The sequence below is a fragment of the Dreissena polymorpha genome, chromosome 9 (assembly GCF_020536995.1).
Source record: "Dreissena polymorpha isolate Duluth1 chromosome 9, UMN_Dpol_1.0, whole genome shotgun sequence".
NCBI classification, from domain to species: Eukaryota; Metazoa; Mollusca; class Bivalvia; order Myida; family Dreissenidae; genus Dreissena; species Dreissena polymorpha.
The window spans coordinates 39,299,752-39,322,357 of NC_068363.1; the positions used below are offsets into that span (position 1 = coordinate 39,299,752).

Below are 22,606 nucleotides of genomic sequence, written 5' to 3' on the forward strand. Positions count from 1 at the left end.
CCAAGAAGAATGAACTTGGGAATTACAATTCTCAACAAAATTGTTGAAAACATTTAAACATTTTTCATAAAACGGAGGAATAAACTCACTATGTGGTTTATTAATATCATTAAGTAAAGGATTATAATCTCTTAATTGAATGCCAATCCAATAGATAGCAAATTCTACCCATGGAGCAGGATGATTATTTATTATCTTAAAAATGTGACTTAAATAAAAAGCATTTATTTTCAAATCAATATTTGGAACATTTAGGCCTCCTTTTAAAAATGGTAAGTATAAAGTCTTTCTAGAAATGGGTTCGTATTTTCGACCCCAAATAAATTTAAAAGATAATCGTTGAAACAATGTGACATAATGACTAGGAACAATTTGAGCCTGTATGAAATATAATATTTTTGAAAAAACAAAAGTATTTAAAATAGAACTTTTTCCTTTATAGGATTTACCTCTTGTTTTCCATAGATTAAGAGTTCTTTCAAAATTAATGAATAAGTCATTAAATAAATCATCATCAGTTAAATTATGACCAAATTTATATCCTAATAATTTACAATTTTTAACCCACGAAATGCCAAAAGGATGATCAGACCTTGATTTCCACTTCCCCAAAAACATTCCACAGCTTTTCTTATAATTAATTTTGGATCCTGAAACCTTTTCAAAGTCTGAAACATGTTTAAAAAAGAAGGACATTGACCTTTCATCGGATAAAACGGTGGTATTGTCGTCAGCATATAATGACATCTTGACATGAAACTTTCCACCTGGAGTTTTAATACCGTTAATATTTTGATCATCTTGGATAACTTTAGCAAAGGGCTCTAAACATAAAACATATAGTAAAGGTGATAAAGAACAGCCCTGACGAACTGATCTTGTCAATGCAAATGGCTCAGAAATATGTCCATTTACAATGACCGATGACCTTATGTCCTCATATAGGACCTTAATCCAATGTATAAAATTATCATGGAACCCAAATGCTTGCAAAGAACTGTACAGAAAAGACCATGACACTCTGTCGAAGGCCTTTTCCTGGTCTAAGCAGATAAAACAAGCTGATAAATTTTTCTGCTCGACATAACCTATAATATTTCTAATAAGGTGAACATTATCAAAAATAGACCTCCCAGGGATAGAGCAAGTTTGAGAAATTCCAACTATAGAGGCCAAAACCTTACTTAATCTGTTGGTTAAGACCTTTGACAAAATTTTCCTATCAATATTTAATAAAGATATTGGTCTATAATTTTTAACAGAAGTTTTTTCATTGTTATCTTTACAAAGAAGTGTTATAAAAGATAATTTTTTGGAATTAGACATATAGCCTAATTCAAAACATACATTATACAAATCTAACAAAATAGGCCCAAATAAATGAAAAAATTTGGCATAAATTAAAGAAGTTAAGCCATCACTACCAGGAGATTTGGTGTGATCCATTTGCTTTAAAGCTTCATGTATTTCATCTAAAGATAAAGGTGAGGAAAGAAGTTCATTATCATCATTAGATACTTTAGGTAAATTATTTAAAAACTTTGCATTCAGAGATGTATCAATAGGTTCCTCAGTGTATAGATTTTGATAAAAGGATTTAAAAGCATCTAAAATTTCATCAGTGGATTTTTTGTCAACATTATTATCAATAATATGAGAAATAATTTTATCATGACCATTTCTAAATTCTTTTTCATGAAAATAAATATTAGAATTTTCATTGCAATCTATGATATTGATTTTACTTCTTATATAAGCTCCCTTAAAAATAGTATTATGCAAATTGTTCAAATTATTTTTAATATCTAATTTCTTAGAAGGATATGTACATAATTGATATTCTTTAACTAAATTTTTAATTTCTTTATAAGAGTTTTTATTTTTTGATTTACTGTAATCAATACAAAATAATTTAATCTTATCTTTAAATTCATCCCACCATTCTAATGAAAGTTTGGTATTTTTTGTTTCAATTTTAAAATAAAATTCAAAAGCTGAACAAAAATCTTCATCATCAAATATGGAATTGTTAATTTTCCAGTAAGACTTACCAACATTAATTATATCATTAGAGGAATCACATTTTATTGAAATACTAATAAAATCATGATCTGAAAATGAACATGGAGTAATTAAACAATCATTACAAGCATTTATTATTAAATTCCCTACATAAACCCTATCTAACCTGCAACTTATAACTTCATTATTTATAGATTTTCTACACCAAGTGTATTGTTTTAAATCAGGATTTAACTGCCTGAAAACATCTTTTAAATTAAAATTATCTACTATGCTTTTAAAAACTTTACAGCCTACAGAAACCTTATCAATGTTACCACCTAGTTTATCCAATTTAGGATTAAACACAAAATTAAAGTCACCAATTATCATAAGATTATTGGATGAAACTAAATACTTTTTAATAGAATTGAAAAAATCAGTCCTATCACCAGGAGCATTCGGTGCATATATATTACATATCCTAAAGTTTTGATTAAATAACTGAACATCAACATAAATAAAGCGGCCATCATAATCAGTTTGAAAACTGTTACACGAAATGTTTTTATCAATTATAATAGTACATACCCCACATGATTGGCCATTAGAAAAGCTCCAAATATACTTATAATCATTAGAAATAAATGTTTCAACTTCTTTAGCTTTAAAATAAATATCTACATGTGTTTCTTGAATACATAAAATCCCAGGCTTGTTTTTAAGAATGTATTCTTTAATATATTGATGTTTAGTTTTGGATCTAAATCCATTAATATTTATACTATGTACATTTAAAGACATTTTTAAGTTTATGTGTTATGTAAAAAAGCTGTTGAAAATAAATGTACATATACACAGAGTAACACAAATACTCTACACGCATATTGAAAATGTAAAAATAAACACAAGCAGACGACAAGAATAGAAATCTACTTGAAATAAAGCAGTCGATAGAAAATACAAAACGGGGCGAGTTACTCGAGGACCGAAAACTTAGACACTTGTACAAAAAAGATGGCAGCGCCCATACACCAAAAGCTAACTGGCAATTTATATGGATTAAATAAACAGCAGACGATATCAGTGTAGATTTAAAGCAAATATTTAAACTACCAGAAAATAAACGGTAGAAAATAAATCTAAAGTGAGGCGGGTTATACCCATATTGGCAAATAATAAATACAACAGACGACGCATATTTGTGATTTAAATCGAGACAAATAATATTGGAAAAACACAAATAAATCATAGCAGACGATAAAAAGTGTATCGTTGGTGATTTAAAGCAGGAAAATAAGCAATCGACAGATAAATCAAAACGGAGCGATTTATTCAAGTCTAGAAAATGTACACTCAACAGTGACTGAGTGTATCGACGGTTTAAATCATCTCCAACATGATTTAAACACAATATGCATTTGTAGGATAACATGTATTTAAAAGGGGAGATAATTTTATTATTAATAAATGTGTACAAAAGAAACATGTATTTATACAAACTGATGTCTAGATATTTATCAAATTTTACGGGGATAGTGCAATTTAATACATATACAATGTATTTATATATCCAGATTTTTAAATGTTTTAAAATTATTACGGGAAAAGTGCAATGTAAATATAAACACGAAAATAATGTTGTACGCAATGGAAAGGGGAGATAATAGGAAAAAGTTCATGATGTTTTATAACTAGATTTATATGCCAATCAAAACACAAAATGTATACATGTAACCAGCACAGCCTAGCTATGCCGTTCACATGTATGCTAAGGTCATGTTCTACACACTTAAACATAACACAAGAGAAAGTAGATAGTATTAGTAGTAGTAGTAGTAGTAGTAGTAGTAGTAGTAGAATTATTAGCAATAGTAATAGTTGTAGTAGTAGTAGTAGTAGTAGTAGTAGTAGTAGTAGCAGTAGTAGTAAAGTAGTAGTAGAAGTAGTAGTAGTAGTAGTAATAGTAGTAGTAGTAGTATTAGTATTTATGTTTTTAAACATAATTTTAAGAACATATAGACCAACACACAAGAAATACTTTAACACTGACATATATAAATAGACTGCATACATGAATATGCATAAAAAGAAGTAGGCTAACTCAAAGTCCATTACACAAGCGTTTCGTTTCCAGTCCATTGTAAAAGTATGTGAAATCGTTAATCAAAATCGTGTCCTTTAAGGGGTGAAAGTGGTTAGTCCGTTATTGTCACTTGGCATGAGGAGACTGCAAACCCAGGATACCATCTTGGATGGAATCCTGGGTAAACAACTCCTCTGCAAGCACATCAATCTGGTCTCGGGTAGAGGCCTGAGGCTTCTTCCCGGGTCTGTTCCTTGGAAGAATATGTTCCTATGTAGCCGGCTCGAGCCCTTAGCTCGACATGCCCTAGACCAGACCACAATACTAACCTGGCATATTACACAAACACATAGGAATGCTGTCTTTGCTTGTATAACCAGAAACACTAACGTGTGCGCTCTCCCTAATACCAAATTTACTCAAACTCAGCCCCTCTCTTCTTTCATCAAATAAATGACCTATCAAAACTTGTCTGGCCCTTACAACACCACAGTCTCACAAGACACTTAACACATCAATAAGAAAGAATTTCCAAAAAGATTGTCTGCCCCCCAACGAACTAGTCATCTCGGCCCAATCAAACAAACATAGTCCCCTTCTTCTATCATCGTATACATGATCTTTCAAAAACTAGCCTGCCCTACGCAATAACATCCAAACTACATACCAAATAACAACAGAGAGAGCCCACGTTACCGCAAGTTATGGCACAAAACAGCAGAACTACACATGTATATAAACACCAATACTAACACTATGTACTAATATGTCCTCCGCGAGGGACGTTAAACGGGGGTGCAGTGTATCGGTGCTATACACCGGGCACTTAAAAGAACCAGGGGCGCCTCTGGAATCGGGGCGTTTCCTGTATCCTGCTCGAACCCCCACTAACACCTCTCATGGGGCGGAGAGCACAACAACCACACTTGGGTAAATGAAAGCTAGAACACAGGACATAATCTATAATACCACGAGTTTTACAAATTAACATCAAACATAAATAAATCATATGATATATCAACGGAGTTTTTAGATCATTTATTTACTTTACCTATCCAATTATAAAAGCAAATACAACATAACAGAAAAATTAATACATCCCAGCTTGATACATGGTCTGGATGTTTGGCAGGCGGGTGGGAAGGAACGATGGTGACTCTGGGTAGGGCTTTGGATGGCTCCATGGTTGGTTCTCGACTGATTTGTTGTCGCGCGCAGCAAGTGGGTGAATGAGGGTGCTTGTCTCGGGGGTCTTCAGCGGTTGGGTGCTCGGGCCGGGGCAGTATGCGGGCGCGGGGGGGGGGGGGCTCGGGCTCGCTCGGCGTGGATGCGCTTGTGCGGGGGCGGCGGGTTCTGCGATCTGGGAACTGCAACAATATACAACCCTTCACGACTGACCGACGACCGTAAATTACCGACAGACACCTCCTCTTCCGCTCCAGACAAATGCACAACAATCACATACCTCACACTATACACAACCATACACAGATCACCACCAAGGAACCCGGAACGCACGGGCGTGGCGCTCTCATACGCGCCACCCGTAATGAGTGGGGGTGTGAGAGCGATACGTGTGTGTGTTCCGGGTCCTATGTACCGGGTGGTGTTGGGATGTGGGTCGCGTTGAGTGTCTTGTACATTAGTAATGTGCGGGACACTCGGCGGGATCCGCCCCTCATCACCACCTTTAGGTAGATAGCACATTAAGGTCTCATTGGCCAACGTGCAATGAACTCTTTTAAAAATTAAAGTATTTGGCGAATACCCGGGAAACCGGGGTAAATTTGACCTACTTTGACTCTAAAATTAATCTTTTTCCCCTGAGAGGTCACAGGGGCAGGTCGGGCTACCGTAACCTCGTGAAGAGGCCAGTAGGACCTGTAAATAAACTCTGAAACACACACGTAACATATTTGTGGGGGGCTCGGGCTCGCTCGGCGTGGGTGCGCTTGTGCGGGGGCGGCGGGTTCTGCGATCTGGGAACTGCAACAATATACAACCCTTCACGACTGACCGACGACCGTAAATTACCGACAGACACCTCCTCTTCCGCTCCAGACAAATGCACAACAATCACATACCACACACTATACACAACCATACACAGATCACCACCAAGGAACCCGGAACACACGGGCGTGGCGCTCTCATACGCTCCACCCGTAATGAGTGGGGGTGTGAGAGCGATACGTGTGTGTGTTCCGGGTCCTACGTACCGGGTGGTGTTGGGATGTGGGTCTCGTTGAGTGTCTTGTACATTAGTAATGTGCGGGACACTCGGCGGGATCCGCACCTCATCACCACCTTTAGGTAGATAGCACATTAAGGTCTCATTGGCCAACGTGCAACGAACTCTTTTAAAAATTAAAGTATTTGGCGAATACCCGGGAAGCCGGGGTAAATTTGACCTACTTTGACTCTAAAATTAATTTTTTTCCCCTGAGAGGTCACAGGGGCAGGTCGGGCTACCGTAACCTCGTGAAGAGGCCAGTAGGACCTGTAAATAAACTCTGAAACACACACAGTAACATATTTGTGCAGGTCGGGCTACCGTAACCTCGTGAAGAGGCCAGTAGGACCTGTAAATAAACTCTGAAACACACACACACAGTAACATATTTGTGGCAGGTCGGACCTCAAAGACCTCGTGAAGAGGCCGGTAGGACCTGTAAATAAACTCTGATCTAAAAAAATCATATCTGTCATACTCGCTCTTCTGCGTGCTTTCTCATTTTGCATATTTTATAAACTTTTCAAACATAAATTACGGAGCCACATCAGTGCACATACTCTGTTTGACAATTCATTCGTTTGTTGGATATTGTTTGCTGTTTTAAACACATATAAGGTCATATCGCGGAGATTTAGTTAACCTTACCATGTGTTCATGGGCGAACTCACGTATTCAAGTGCTCTTACGACTATGTGCTCATACCCACTTTCGATCGGGAATCATCATGAAATTATTGCCGTACTTAATGAGCAAACATGCCTAAGCTTATTGAATTAGAGAAAAAGAACAATATTCAAAAGAGAAAAAAGTATATGTTCATGCACATGGGATTGTGAAATCATGTCCATACACATAGCATCATTAACTTAGGAAAGGAAACTACGAAATATAAAGTTTGTGAAATTAAAGAGCATGGTGTAATTAAAGAGCATGTCAAGTTTTGAATTTATATGCTGAAACGTAATGTTATAACCCACAAACGTTTTACTGTAACAGACAGTTTTTTAAGATAAGTGGTACAGAAAATACACGTCGAATACCTTTTTAAAGATATTTCTTGTTATATTTGATCGAGAATGTAACCCGCCTCCCAGTTTCGCTGAAAGGATCAAGTTCCCCACGGATACTACTTCCCCGTACCCCCAATGTTTGTTCGTACCCTACATTTTTCGTACCCAATTTTTTTCGTACCCAATTTTTTTTCGTACCCAAATTTTTGCTCGTAACCAAATTTTTTTTTCGTACCCAATTTTTTTTCTTCCCAAATTTTTTTCGTAACCAAATCTTTTTACGTACTTAATTTTTTTTTGTGCATAATTGTTGTACCCAAAATTTTCGTACCCATTTTTGTCCTACCCAAAATTTTCGTACCCACATACACAATTGTGGTGATGTAGATAAACTTAAATAGATGCTTTTATATCAATCCTGTTCAAAAGCATCGTCACACCAGTACTGTCAGTACTTTGATTGTTACATGGTAAGGAATAATATAACAATGTAAACCAGGGAGCAAAATAACACGAGTATTGAAAATACTTTCTTTTTTATGATAAATTAACAGTTTGAAATCGCATAAGTTACAACTCGCTGCAAACGCGAAACCGTCGATTACATTCGAATGTTTTGTAGTTTTCGTTTAATTGTGTGCCGAAACGTGGATAGCGTATATATAAAACTTAACAAGGATAACGCAATATAAGTCACTGTGACTGTACGTTTAAGATGATAGACTTAACTACAAAGTACCCCATTAAGTATCCCGGTAGTTTTAACATGTGTTTATTTAACGTTTGTCTTGAAAGAACACTTAAGTTCACTCATTTCGGAGTTGTTTTCACAAAAAAAGATCACGAACTGTACACACATTTCAACGAATGCAACTAATGTCGCTATGGCGTAGTAGATATGCTGTCCGCCTAGAGAACGGGAGGGCACGCGTTCGATCCCCTATGATATCCTAAAGTTACAAAGAGCTGGTTCTTCCAGTCCCCGGCAGGTGAATACTGTGCAGCCAGTCCGGTACCCGAACACGTGACCTCCTTTTATAAAGGAGAGTGGTCTACCGATTGAGCTTACAGAGCCAATTACACAGCTTATTACCAATCGGGCATCAATAAATTCTCCCTTGTTCAAGTCTTAAACTTTGAGTGTCACAGTGAACAGTATATAACTGATCCCGATGAAAACACGGGTATGTTCTATGGAGAACTACAATTAACACGGCTCCAAGTTGGGCGCCAAAGTAGTGACAAGCGTGCAACGAGTCGGTTCACCAACTGTTAAACATATCTCGCATCGGTAAACCGTGACATACACAGGCAACCAGCTGGAGAGCGGTTGAATCAGCGTAATGCTTTCTATTTTATCTGATAAAAATATAATGCTGATTGTCCAATGCGTTCGTCTAAACTCTTTAATTGCTACAAATTGAAATATTGTTTTTCATAAGTCCCATGCGGCAGCCATTTGTAAACATTTACCTATAGTTAAATGTATCGATGAATTTTATTAGTTGGCAACTATGTACGAGTATTGGTGTTGCTTCATTCTACAAATTCAATATCTTCTATACCGGTATATATATTCATTCTACCGTTCATACCCCACTCTCACTGTATAACATGTGTTGTTGATGTAAAAATTATAAGAAGTCTAAATATTGTACTTAATATTGTACTTTGTTATATTGCCAATATTGTATTTCTTATATACGTGGGTGAAAATTAAGTTATGTTCTGTTCTGTTGAATGTATCTCCTTTAGCCAAAGACCTATAGAATACAGTATAATAAATGCTATGATCGTTCGATCCAAAAACGGTTTCAGTTAGTCTCATTTCAATAATGATTCTGTGGATTTTTTCAATTTTTTTATTCTCTATTTTTTATTAAGATCTTATTCATGAGTTATAGGTTATTAAAGTTTTGTTTGTAACCAAGTTTTTTTTCTATTGGTAATTAATAAAAGCTCTACGTGTCATGGACTAGGAATTCGCGAAAAAAAAACAACAACATTTCACGCGCGTGTGAATTGTCGGATCAATTAGCGAACTCAAAGACCTATAGATGAAAAAATATATATTTTTTTTTTTTCTTTTTTTTTTCTTTTTTTTTTTTTTTATTTTTTTCTTTCTCTTTTTCTTTTCTCTTCTTCTTTTTAACTTTCTTTCTTTCTTTTTTCTTTTTTTCTCTCTGCCTCTTTCTTCTCTCTCTTTTGCGGAGCAAGCCCCTGACATCTCATCTATAGATAACAAAAATGACAAAGGTTTTCACAATGAACCAAAAATGACAAAGGTTTTCACAATGAACCAAAGCACGTTTGACAATCGGTGTGTACAATAGGGTATAAGAGCTAAAAATTGTACCAACTTTGTACAAGGCCAAAATCCTTTAAAATGAACATTTCCTTCAGTTTGTTTAATTCAAACCTAGATAAACATATCACCAAGCATAAAAATCTGACTTTATCTATTTGGGATGAAAAATGAAAAAGTTTATCAAAAAGAACAAAAACACGTTTGACAGCAATCGTGTACAACAGAGGAAAAGAGCTTAAAATTGTACCAACATTGTATAAGGCCAAATCCTTTTAATTGAACATTTTCTTCTACGTTTTTGTAATTTACACTTAGATTAACATCTCTCCTAGCATAAAAATCATATTTCAACGATTTGGGATGAGAAATAGAAAAGATTTTTAAAAAGAAACCAACCACTTTGGCGACAGGTGTGAAAATGATTGAATGAAATAACAGTATAAAATTGTACAAAGGCAAAATCCTTTAAAATGCCTTATTTTCGTCTACTTTTTATAAATCATACCTAGATGAACATCTCACCTAGCATAACCATCTTACTTAATCAATCTGTGATGAGAAATGAAGGTTTTTGAAAAAAATCGTTTGGGCCTTTCAATTTTTCAAAAATTATCGAAAATGAACATATCCATTGTTCTCTTTTAAATTCCGATAAATTAATATTACATAAAATAATAACTACCAAAACCTGAAGCATTATCAACACAGAAAATAAAAACTTGTTTTTATTTACACAAAAATATATTCAATATTTCTGTTTGCGGCGACCTACTTTGCCCATAATTGATTGCTTTAAAACAAAATGGCCGACAGTAGCTGGAACAGGGAAGAATCTACAGGTACACCGGCATCTCCAAAATCGATGTCGAGTGACCCGCGTCCGCCGTTAGATATTATCGCATATCGCTATCGCGAAGACGAGAGTTCCAATCTGTGTTATCTATAGGTCTTTGCCTTTAGCCTATCAAATAGCGCAGTTTTTCACTTACGGTCAATGAAGCGTGCAGTTTAGCTGGCGAAGGTTAGATCGTCTGTACACATGCCTGGGGGCTAATCACACAAATCGACAGCTGTTTATGGCCTAATTAGGGGCAAATGACAGGAAATACACAAGTGGATTGAAACTGTAAGGGGCTCATTTTTTTAAATCGTATCTAGCCAGCCAGCTGGGGGGGGGGGGGGCTTTAGCCCCCTAGCCCCCCACCTAAATACGCCTCTGTATCACGATATAATAGATAGCTTTAAACGAAATGCAACTGCAGTCAGTTGTTAAAGCAGACGAGAGTTGGTTCACGAACCGTTAAACATATCCCGCAAACCATTGTATACACAGGACACTGACTCGAGAGCGGCTGAATCAGCGTAAGGCTTTCGGTGTTATGACGAAAAGATAGCTTTAAACGAAATTCAACTGTAGTCAGTTGTAAAAGCAGACGAGAGTCGGTTAGCAAACCGTTAAATATATCCCGCATCGGTAAACCATTAAATACACAGGACACTGACTTGAGAGCGGCTTAATCAGAGTTAGGCTCTATCACAATAGATAGCTTTAAACGAAATGCAACTGTAGTCAGTTGCAAAAGCAGACGAGAACGTATCCTCACGAACCGTTAAATATATCCCGCATCGGTAAACCATTACGTACACAGGATACCGAGTTGAGAGCGGCTGAATCAGTGTTATGCTTTCTTTGTTCGCACGATATAATAGATAGCCTTTAACGAAATGAAACTGCAGGCAGTTGAAAACGCAGAAATGAGTTGGTTCACGAACCGTTAAACATATCTCGCATCGGTAAACCGTGACACACAGGACACTGACTGGAGAGCGGCTGAATAAGCGATAATATGTTCCATGCTGGAGTTACTAGAGAAGAAAATATAATATGGATGCTATTGTAAGATGACTATGTCGTATAAATCTTTGGGAATTGCAAGTGACTTATTTGTATTGTGTTTAGTTATACTCAAGCATCAATCAACTCATATTCTTGGGGCATGTTCCTTATTAAAAAAATCGCGAAAACCAAGTAATTTTGTACAATACTTTATAAAATTATCAATAGCCATTAAAAGATATAGGTTGTGTCTGTATTTACGAGAATATTGAAGAATGAGGGGGGGGGAGGGGAGCTATATATATATATATATATATATATATATATATGCTATATGAGCAAACATAGATGTAGAGCATTTTGAACAAAATGCATCTGAAATTGAGCAAACATTGTCATTGGGATCTCATTTACTCACTAAGGAGCGCAACACAACGTTTTTCGAATATGTTCCTTGGCGCACTTATACTAGCATTGTCACAATAATTACAAATATATATATACACACTCCAGTTTTTCTTCTGGAAACAATTTATTTGAAATAAATAGTTCAATTATTATACGGGACACGAGTTTATTATGTTTTTACGTAGGCTGAGACATCAACTAATCATTTGATAACAACTTTGTTTAAATATCTTAGGTCAAAGTTATTTTAAACCTTGCAAATAGATAATGTTGAAATGATTTCAGCAAAAGGGCAATGGTAGGGACAAAAACAAAATATAGGAACAGGGACTTATGCAAACAAGTTGGAAGCAAGGTCATTGCGGGAAATCACAATAGCATTTGAGAAATCCAAACCAACTTACGAATTGTCTGTATATTTTTCATTTATTACTTTTTCACTATAACAATTCAAAAAAGAAAAATATTACAAGTCTACTTATTTTATTTCGTTTTTCTACACAAGCAGAATATATATTTGCACAAGGAGTACATGTAAAAATCAGCAGAAGGACATTTGGGACATGTAGAATAAACAACACAAAACAAAGTTGAAAGATATATTAACAACACCAAAACTGTACAACGATAATACATCCGTGTCATACAAGAATGATCACAGTGAAGGTTCCACCAATTAAAAAAACTATAACTTGGAAAAAAATGTTCTGGTTAAATAGTTGTTGTATCTGGCTAAGTGTTACTAGCTTCTCTAATCTATATTTAAGAATGCAAATCTTTGTTATTGAAAGCACAAAATTGCTGTAAGAACTGTCACTTAATTAACTAAAAATATGCCTGTTAAGCTAATTAATATCAATACTTGTTTCATCAGAATAGTGGTTAAAAACATACCATTTACAACTCAAAGTAAACACGTATTTAATACAGAAATAATCAACTCAACGATAAATATAAATATTTATAACAAATGTAAACTCATAAAAAAAGAAAGACTTAAAGCGAAGTATAACTGTACAGTCAGATATGGGAATGAGGAGGTCATGGGGAGACAACAGCACCATATTGCGAAGATCAATCAACATATCTAATCCATCCAAACAAAAATGATCATGGCCCATGTGTTCAAATCTTTAATGATTTATTCGCCTCAACTTAAGAGGTTTTATGCAGTCAATATTACAAGAAAGTTGCAAACATTCCAAATACTCTAAGCATACCATTTTTTTTAAATATAACTACTTGAAGTTAATTTTTTTCAATATTTTTATCATATAAATGTCTTCCATTAATTCAAATATTATGAGCAACTTGCTAAGAAAAAACTCACAATAATAAGAAAATTCAATTTTGAATAAACTCAGTTTAATTAGTTTGTCTATTATCACTATTAAATAAATAACTTCATATTTTTTAATCTACAAGCATAATCAGCTGTTCATGGTTTAGAGCAACTGGCTGCTGACCCAGCACACTGTCCCATAACAAAAGCCTGCCAGCCTGGTCTACAGCTTATGTGACTTGATGAAGTTGATTAGTCCGTTGGTTGAGGCGTCATGTGTGGACACAGGGTCCTTGCCTGTCAACTCTGGCTCTATCTTCTTAGCCAGCTGCTTTCCAAGCTCCACTCTGAAATAAGGAGAACATTATGTTGTTGTTGTTTTTATAGATCCCTGGCCCATATTCATCAGCAATTTTCTTTAAAGTTCAGACTAAGAATAAAGAATATCCTTACAATTGAAATGTTCTTAAATTGTGTTAATAACACTTGAAACATGGCACATACCATCTTTAATTATACATTTATATTTTAGAAATACTTGATATAAACAAAAACAAAACAGGTAGCCAGAATAATTTAACATTCCAAAGCCTTTAAAATGAGAATTTGCCTTTGAATCATTCTTAAACTAAGGTTGCCAATTAATACAAACCTTGGCTTGTTATAAGTTTAGAATCTTAGTAAAAGATTAACAGAATCTTTATATGTTGATATTGTATTATGTGAATTTCTTAAAGAAATGCATTTCTTGTAAGGGTGAAAATCCAAATTTAATACAACTCTGCAATGTAAGTCTTTTCCTGTATTGTATATGTTATGCACATTCCAACAGGCACTGTATTGTTTTGAAACCATAGATTCAAATGCTGACATATTTTTTATCTAAGGTGACTAAAGTGACTACGGTACACCAACAACAGCTTACCCCCACTGATCATATGAGTTGATGTCCCAGATCACACCCTGCACAAATATCTTGTGTTCATACATCACTGAAATGAACATGAGAAATAATATCAAATGAGTCTCATTTTTGGAAAACTGGGCTTAAAGCAAGTGCTTTAAGTGTCGTCGCAGATTAGCCTGTGCAGTCGGCAAAGGCTAATCAGGGATACCACTTTGCACTTGTCATGCTATTTTTTGCTCTTCTGAGCAAAAATCCACTGAATGCGGAACGTGTCATCCTGGATTAGCGTGAGTGGACTGCACAGGCTGATCTGGGACAACACTTCATGCACATGCATTAAGCCCAGGTTTCCCAGAACGAGTATCATACTGAAAAAAAGTACAAAATAGACGGATACACTGTATTGAGAGTATTCATTCTCTTGTCAAACTATAATGGTTAAAGTGTGTTCAGCTTAATTTTTGTAACTTTAAACTGGATCAAATTTGGAATAATATTCAGACCGGTATTACAATTTAAATTTTAAAAAGCAAGTCAACTATATTATTGGTCAAAATCAATGATATATCACTAAAACTGTATAACTGAAATCAAGTTTGGATATACTGGACACTTTATAAATGATCATTGAATCCACTACAAAGGACTAATAAATTTCTGGATAATAAACCTAAAAATATTCTTTCTAAAATCAGCAAATTTCCACTTAAAAATACCAGCTAAAAACAGAAATTCCTTATTTCACAGTAGGAAATCCATTTCTGTACTTACAGTTGGAAGGCACACTACTTTTATTTTGCATGAATTGTAAATATCCATCAGGTTCTGAGAAACATTGGAAATACCCCATTCCAAATAATTTTTACGTAAATACTTATGATTTTTTTAATCATAAGAAAGTCTAATACAAATGGAATATTACATGAATGTGGCATTGCAATGTTGATTTGGTCACATTGTATATGCATGTAATACATCCTCACACAATCAACTTGTGCCCTGCATACCACCAGAAAACCACAATCATGTAATATTTGCTATTTACTAAAAATTGAAAAGATATCAAGTGTATTTGAGTAAATTTGAGAGAACCAGGTTTCCAAAAATTAATTTTAAGATAAACTAGCCATTTACAAAGACCATTTAACAACAAGTCTGAGATATAACTAAACCCTTATCATTGCAACCTGATAAAAGATGCCATACAGACTTGAATTACGAATCTTATTTTGACCGAGGCAGGTCATGACAAGGCACTGACATTAACATATAGAGTTATTTCACAAAACCAAACAGACACAGCAACAACTGTCAACTTTCACTCACGAAGAGGAGGTACTTAGACATGTTATATGGTTACAAAGCCTCATACCTATGAGTGCTCCCAGGGTAAATGGTGTTACTTTCTGGACAACAATGGAGTTACTGGGTCGGTTTCCTTGGAACACCTGCCAATCAAAGGAGCGCTGGTTGTAAAGAGTCATATACACTACCTTCAAGTCCAATAAATAATTGTATTTGCTTAAAAAAGGCTAATGTCTTGACATCTTAAAATAAATTACATCAAAATACAAAGTTCAGAATAAAACAACACCCCACACAAACTATACAATTTTGAATTCTGCCCATTCATAAGACAGTCATTCTGAAATTCCGTCAGTCCTCGGATTTTTCCGATCATAATTTGGAAAATCTGGAAATAATTCTTACATTGCAGGACCTTGTTTCCGGTAATAAAATTATGGCAAAATGTGGAATTCTATAAGCTATTTTAAGAAAAGTTTCAAGGCTAAAGTAAGAATTTACCAAATTATTAATGAATACTCCATTAATGTAAAATGCTTTTTTATTAGTTGCATTTTCTGATAGCCAAAGTATCATTCATGAATATTGTTATTAAATAGTTTTTTTACTATAATAATATTAAAATATTGTTAAAAAAATATCATTTTTGTCTTTAATGATCATTTTTCTAATTTGGGCCGGAAATTATCGGCCCGAACCGGCAAAGGCTGCATGATTATATGACCTTCTGGCCGGCAATAAATTTTAATTTTTACGAAGGACTGCATAAGACCGATTATTTCAATATAATATGCAGGAAACTTTGCTCTGGAAAAAGGTTGCATATTATATTACAGAAAATAGGGTAAATGTTTCTGAGGCGGGAAAGCCTTTCAGAAACAGGTATACAGCACAACTGTATTACCTTGTGTGGAAGGATGGCCTGTATGGCCTCTGGAGCCATTTTAGCAGCTTCCAGCTCTGCCCGGGCCTCCTCAGTTGTCTTGCCTCGCATCAGGGCCTCTGTCTGGGCTAGGAAGTTGGCCAACAGGATCTGCGGGATGAGACATGGAACTTAACCCATTTATGCCTAGTGGACTCTCCCATCCTTCTAAATTGGATCAATTTATTTCCAAAATTAGGGATGTTTAATATATTTATTTCTATATTAAGAATATTTCTTACAGAAATTCCTTTAAGCAAACAGCGCAGACCCTGATGAGACGCCGCATCATCTGGGTCTACGCTGTTTGCCAAGGCCTTTTTTCTAGACGCTAGGCATAAATGGGTTAATGTATTTTTTTCTTTCTTTTATCTTTTGTGTGTTTTGTTGTTGTTACTTTGACCCATGTGTATTTATGTTGGCATTATGGATTTATTGTTTTGGAAAATGACCTGTATATGCTTAAGTCGCAAATACAATTTCTGTTCTGTATTCGTTAGTTTTCTGAATAATGTTTCATATACCACTTACTATGTATGGAATTGTATTGAATGGTCATTGAATTGTTAAAGTCTACTATTACAATAAAATAATGTGATTTGTGAATGCCGAATGAAAAACAAAGTTGACCTGATGGTGAAGCCCGTCCTGTATTGGATTGTGAGTCTCGACTGGAATCAGGAAATCACAGGGGATCAGCCGAGTGCCTGTTAAGATACAACAGCCATTATTGTAAGCACGCTTTGGGCTTTAGAACAACATTTTCTTATGTACAACACATGTTTCAAAAAGCCAATTAGACAAATGGAACTGTTTTCTCATGCACTGGTTTCAGTAAATTTATTTGTGCACATAAATATGCCATATCAAATCGTTAAAGTATCGTATGCGATATTTGTTCTATTTTACAATACATTCTCCTCCTCTTGACATATCTTTGCTATAACGGATGCAATTTGACTTTAATCAATTACATTTTGTATCTATTGGCTTTTACTGCGAAGCTTTCGAGTAGTTACAAACGATTAATGCATTCAAGTACCACACTTCGTTTTTTGTCAATGGCAACAAATGAAAAATGTTTTTATTTAAGGAATAAACTGAAATATGTCACAAACTGATGATCCTACAACACATATTTGGAAAAAGACAAATCCACCATATATTCTACGGTTGACAAAAAGATTAAAGGGACATAATTCAGCCAAAACTAGTTGAAGTCACAATTCCTTTTTGTAAGATCATATTGAGGTCAATTAACTGTGACAATTTGAGTGAGATTTATCCTGTGATTTAAGGGGGTAAAAAACCACACACTAAATGTTCTTACTACATTTTCCACAGTGGACAAACAGACAAAAGGGCCGTAATTCTATGAAAACCTGTTGCAGCTAATATTCCTTTCTTAATAATCATCTATACATAAAGGTCATTCAGTTGTGAAGATTTGAAGGAGATCGAACCAGCATTTAAATCTTTACCCCTTATATACATATTTTGAAGCATTTGTAGTCACTTCATTTCCAACCCTTAAATACTGATGAGCAGCAAACAGCATAAATCCTGAACAGACTGTGAGTTCCTCGCAGGCTGTTCTGGTTTTATGCTGTTTGCAAATAGCCATATTCAATTTGCCTCTGAGTGGGAAAGGGATACAGAGGATATGCAAACACAAGTAAAATGGGAACATAATATATTCCGTAGTGAAACTACAGACCATGGGCCTTAACTCTGCAAAATCACATTGCAGCCAAATGTCCATTCATTAAGATCATCTTAACATAACGGTAATTCAACTGTGAAAGTTTGAGTGAGGTCCACGCAGAAGTTAAATGGGAGTTGAAAATACAAGTTTCGAATTGCATTTTCTATTGTGGAAAACAAGACACAGGGACATATTTCTGCAGAAACTCGCAACAGCAAACATTCCTTTCTTTACAATCATCTAAACATTAAGTTCATTCAACGATGAAAGTTTGAGTAAGATGAACATCGCTATTAGTGAGGATTTAAAAAAAATTGGGAGTATACTGTGTATTGTGGAAAAATAAAATAGACAAAGGGCCATAATTCTGCCAACACTTTTTGCAGCAGAAATTCTTTTTTTTGCCATCGTCTACATAATAAAAAATTATAAAGGTATTTCAAATCATGAAAATTTGAGCAATATCAACCCAATAAATAAACAAGAGCTGTCACCATAGGATGACTTATGCCCCCTATAAACGCTTGATAGAAGTTATGAGCTTTTTTCGAAACCTAAACGCAGATTTCGAAACCTAAACACGGACCCTAAGTTCAAGGTCAACGTCACAGGGGTCAAAATTTTTGTGCTTATGGAAAGGCCTTGTCCATATACACATGCATACCAAATATGAAGGTTATATCTAAAGGGACATGGAAGAAATGAGCATTTTTCGAAACCCAAACGCAGATTTCGAACCCTTAACGCAGACCCTAAGTTCAACGTCAAGGTCATAGGGGTCAAAATTTTTGTGCGTATGGAAAGGCCTTGTCCAAATACACATGCATACCAAATATTAAGGTTATATCTCAAGGGACATAGAGGTTATGAGCATTTTTCGAAACCATAACACAGATTTCGAAACCTAAACGCGGACCCTAAGTTCAACATCAAGGTCACAGGGGTCAAAATTTGTGTGCATATGGAAAGGCCTTGTCCATATACACATGCATACCAAATATGAAGGTTACATCTCAAGGGACATAGAAGTTATGAGCATTTTTCGAAACCTTAACGCAAAGTGTGACGGAAAGACGGACAGACAGTCCGATCACTATATGCACTCCTACCGGGGGCATAACTTCTGGGGATTATATATTCTAAAACTTAAAAACAAACAAGGAGATATAATTCTGGTAAAACACATAGCAGTAAAAATTTACTTTTTAAAAGATCGTCTACACAATCAGGTCATTTAACTAAAAGTTTTCGGGAGTTCCACCCAAGAGTTAAAGAGGAGTTGAAAACACAATCTTATGGGTGTATGTATTATTGAACGGACTGGTAAGTGATATGCTCAATGTCTCCCACTCTGTGACAGGCATACAAGTTTTTGGGCATCATAACTGTTTCCGCCAAGTAAAATGTCAAAAGTAAATGGCCTGACTGGTAAGTAATGTTTAAAAAGTTATTTTCAAAAGACTGTTATTGGGGAGTATATGTAAGGCAGCATACAGATTTTCCTACAATTAGCTTACCCTGGTGTATGAGCTGATAGAAGGCATGTTGCCCGTTGGTACCCGGCTCACCCCACACAATGGGCCCAGTCTTGTAGTCCACCGTGGCCCCACTGCGTGTAACATACTTCCCATTGCTCTCCATGTCACCCTGCTGGAAATAGGCTGCAAACCGGTGCAGGTACTGAAAGTAGGTATGTTGGGCATCTGAAATATCTACTTGAGCTGAACTAGCCTGGGAAAACGGGCTAAATTCTTGTTCATAAACTGTCGTCCCAGATTAGCATGTGCAGTTTGCAGAGGCTAATGGGATGACACTTTCCGCTTAAACTGGTGTTCGTTTAGAAGAGACTTCCTTAAACGAAAAAAAATCCACAAGAGAGTTAAGTTTAACCTTGCACATGCATTTAGCACCCTTTTCCCAAAGCAAGACTCATTTTGTGGCTAATATCAAAAAATGTGACTCGAACATCAAAAAGCTAAGTGTCATGACACTGGTCCATATGAGAGGGTAATGTTTAGTCTAATTTTGTACTTCTGGTCTTGAAATCCTGACCACAATAGTAAATAGCAGGTTGCTTGCATATACAATAAATAAATAAATAAGACAACAATCATGTCTATATTGAAATTTGCACGCTAGGTGGTATTAAAACCGAGTGCTGATTAATAAGGTTTCTATTTTATGATGTTGATTCTTTTCATTCATAGACAGACAACCCATACAATAAATGAACGTGTGATATAACACTGTCCAACTCTCACCTGATCATATGGCAGCAGTGCCTGGGTCTCCGATCCAAAGAAGTTCACATACCACACGCCCAGCATGGCCAGTATTACTGGAATCTAGAACAAACATCATGTCAAGATTGGTATTCTTATGTGCATATAGTGTCCTCCCAGATTAGCCTGTTCAGTTCTTACATGCTTATCAGGGACAACACTTTCTGCAATACCTGGATTTTTGCGCACAAGAGACAAAATTTAAATTAAAAATATCATAAAAGCAGTAAGTGTAGTCCCTAATTAGCCTGTGCAGACGGCACCAGCTAATCTGGGACAACACTAAACGCACATGCATAAAGCCCATTTTCCCAAAGCAAGATTCATATATAGAAAATAACAATACTTATACTTTACACTACTTTTAAAATTAGTATATAGGGTACCACTTGTGTGAGAATGTCTTCATTTTCACTACTTTTGTCATTCCAACATGACATTCATAAAAGTGATAAGCATAAGTTAGTGTAAAATATACACATTTTATTCCCTACTTCACTAGAAACATACTAGATACATACTGTTTATACCGTTTTCCACTTTCGTAAAAAAAGCAGGCACAATTTTCTGATGTACCATGGTTTTGATTTGTTATATTGTCCTAATTAATATTCTCACTGCGTAGAACTTTGAGTAAATTTAAAGACATTATCATTTATATAATTATTATTCTTATTTGGGAACAGTCTGGCATTCATTTTTCCACAATATCAAGGGCAATATTATAACAGTCTTATGGCCTCTGGGCAACACTACAAAATATTGCCCTCTCTACTTCAAGAAAAACAATTTGCCTGTTCCCAAATGTCGATCAAAGATTTGGATAATTTTACTGGAAGGATTAATAATAACACTGATTTCTATTGTAAAATTCTTTGAGTTGTATGGTAAACAATGGAAAATAGATACTTGTAATAAAAATTCAGGAGCAGACATCAGTGTAAATCTTTTAACATTGCTTAAATTGAAGACATATATAGCAAATTACATACATACATTTTGTTCAAGAAGGGTGACTCATATATAGCAAGTTACATATATTTTGTTCAAGAGGGGTGTTCATATATATCAAGTTACATACATACATTTTTGTTCAAGACGGGGGAGTCATATATAGCAAGTTACATACATTTTGTTCAAGAGGGGTGTTCATACATAGCAAGTTACATACATTTTGTTCAAGAGGGGTGTTCATACATAGCAAGTTACATACATTTTGTTCAAGAGGGGTGTTCATACATAGCAAGTTACATACATTTTGTTCAAGAGGGGTGTTCATACATAGCAAGTTACATACATACATTTTGTTCAAGAGGGGTGTTCGTACATAGCAAGTTACATACATTTTGTTCAAGAGGGGTGTTCATACATAGCAAGTTACATACATTTTGTTCAAGAGGGGTGACTCATATACACTTCAACACCGTTATTTCGAACACCGATAATCCGAAGTCACCGTTATTTCGAAGTATTTTTCTGGTCCCGATTTTGATTCTTGTTTGTTTAATGTAAAATTTCATTGTTAATCCGAACTTCGTTAAACCGAAGAAATTGTTAATTCGAAGTGATTCTGTCGGTCCCAACACTATAATTCGCACCTAATTATCAATCTTTAATCCGAAGTCAAACCACTGCAAAATACTGAGCGTAATTTCACACCTTTGTCGTGGGGCGTCAAAAGCCGATAATTACACCTTTGTTGTCTGCGCGAACACCGGTGTTCAGAGAGACATCGCGTATTATTTAAAAAAAGGTTAATTCATTTCCGAAAATGTATGCATATGTATGTATGCCTGATAATTTGTGCTATTCGTTTTATTTTATATGTTCTGTAATTAGAGAAAAATAAAAACAAGAAAAAGAATCGTTTTATTCCCCCGTTTGTTACGAGTAGAAATATATTGCTATCTGACTAGTTTACGTTTTTAAGTAAGCGTGTAACCGAACCATGCGAATTCCACAACGTTTTATTTTTAAGGAATCAAAGAAGTCTGCTGTCAAATGTTTATTTCGAATTATCGTTAATCTGAAGTTTTTTTAACGGTCCCGAGGACTTCGAAATAACGGTGTTGTAGTGTATAGCAAGTGACATACATACATTTTGTTCAAGAGGGGTGTTCAAGAAGTGCTGGTCCATGTAATGAGCCCCCTCAAGCAGATCTTCAAAATTGTCCATACCTGAAACACAGGAGTCTTGGTCAGTGATGGAGATATTTTAAACAAAATAAAGGTCAATGACAGTGAACATTTTATTTGCTATCATTTGATTAAGGGTAAACAAATGGTATTTTATTGGTTACTTGCAATTTGTTTTAAA

At 35.2% G+C, this 22,606-nt stretch overlaps 1 protein-coding gene across 2 annotated transcripts in view; it reads right to left on the reverse strand.

Moving 5' to 3' along the window:
* The window catches only part of LOC127845154 (glucose-6-phosphate isomerase-like), a 73,399-nt gene that overhangs the window by 41,480 nt on the left and 9,313 nt on the right, over positions 1-22,606 (reverse strand). Inside the window, exons 10-17 of one of the 2 annotated variants that reach the window (XM_052375887.1) lie at positions 22,388-22,467; positions 20,269-20,352; positions 19,525-19,687; positions 16,933-17,009; positions 16,285-16,413; positions 15,448-15,523; positions 14,094-14,160; positions 12,473-13,515 (exon numbers count right to left, since the gene is read on the reverse strand). In XM_052375887.1, the coding sequence (XP_052231847.1) occupies positions 13,392-13,515; positions 14,094-14,160; positions 15,448-15,523; positions 16,285-16,413; positions 16,933-17,009; positions 19,525-19,687; positions 20,269-20,352; positions 22,388-22,467 (800 nt within the window). In that variant the 3' untranslated portion in view covers positions 12,473-13,391. Of the gene's footprint in view, positions 1-12,472; positions 13,516-14,093; positions 14,161-15,447; positions 15,524-16,284; positions 16,414-16,932; positions 17,010-19,524; positions 19,688-20,268; positions 20,353-22,387; positions 22,468-22,606 lie in introns of those variants that run through there. The other variant, XM_052375888.1, reaches the window with a different exon arrangement.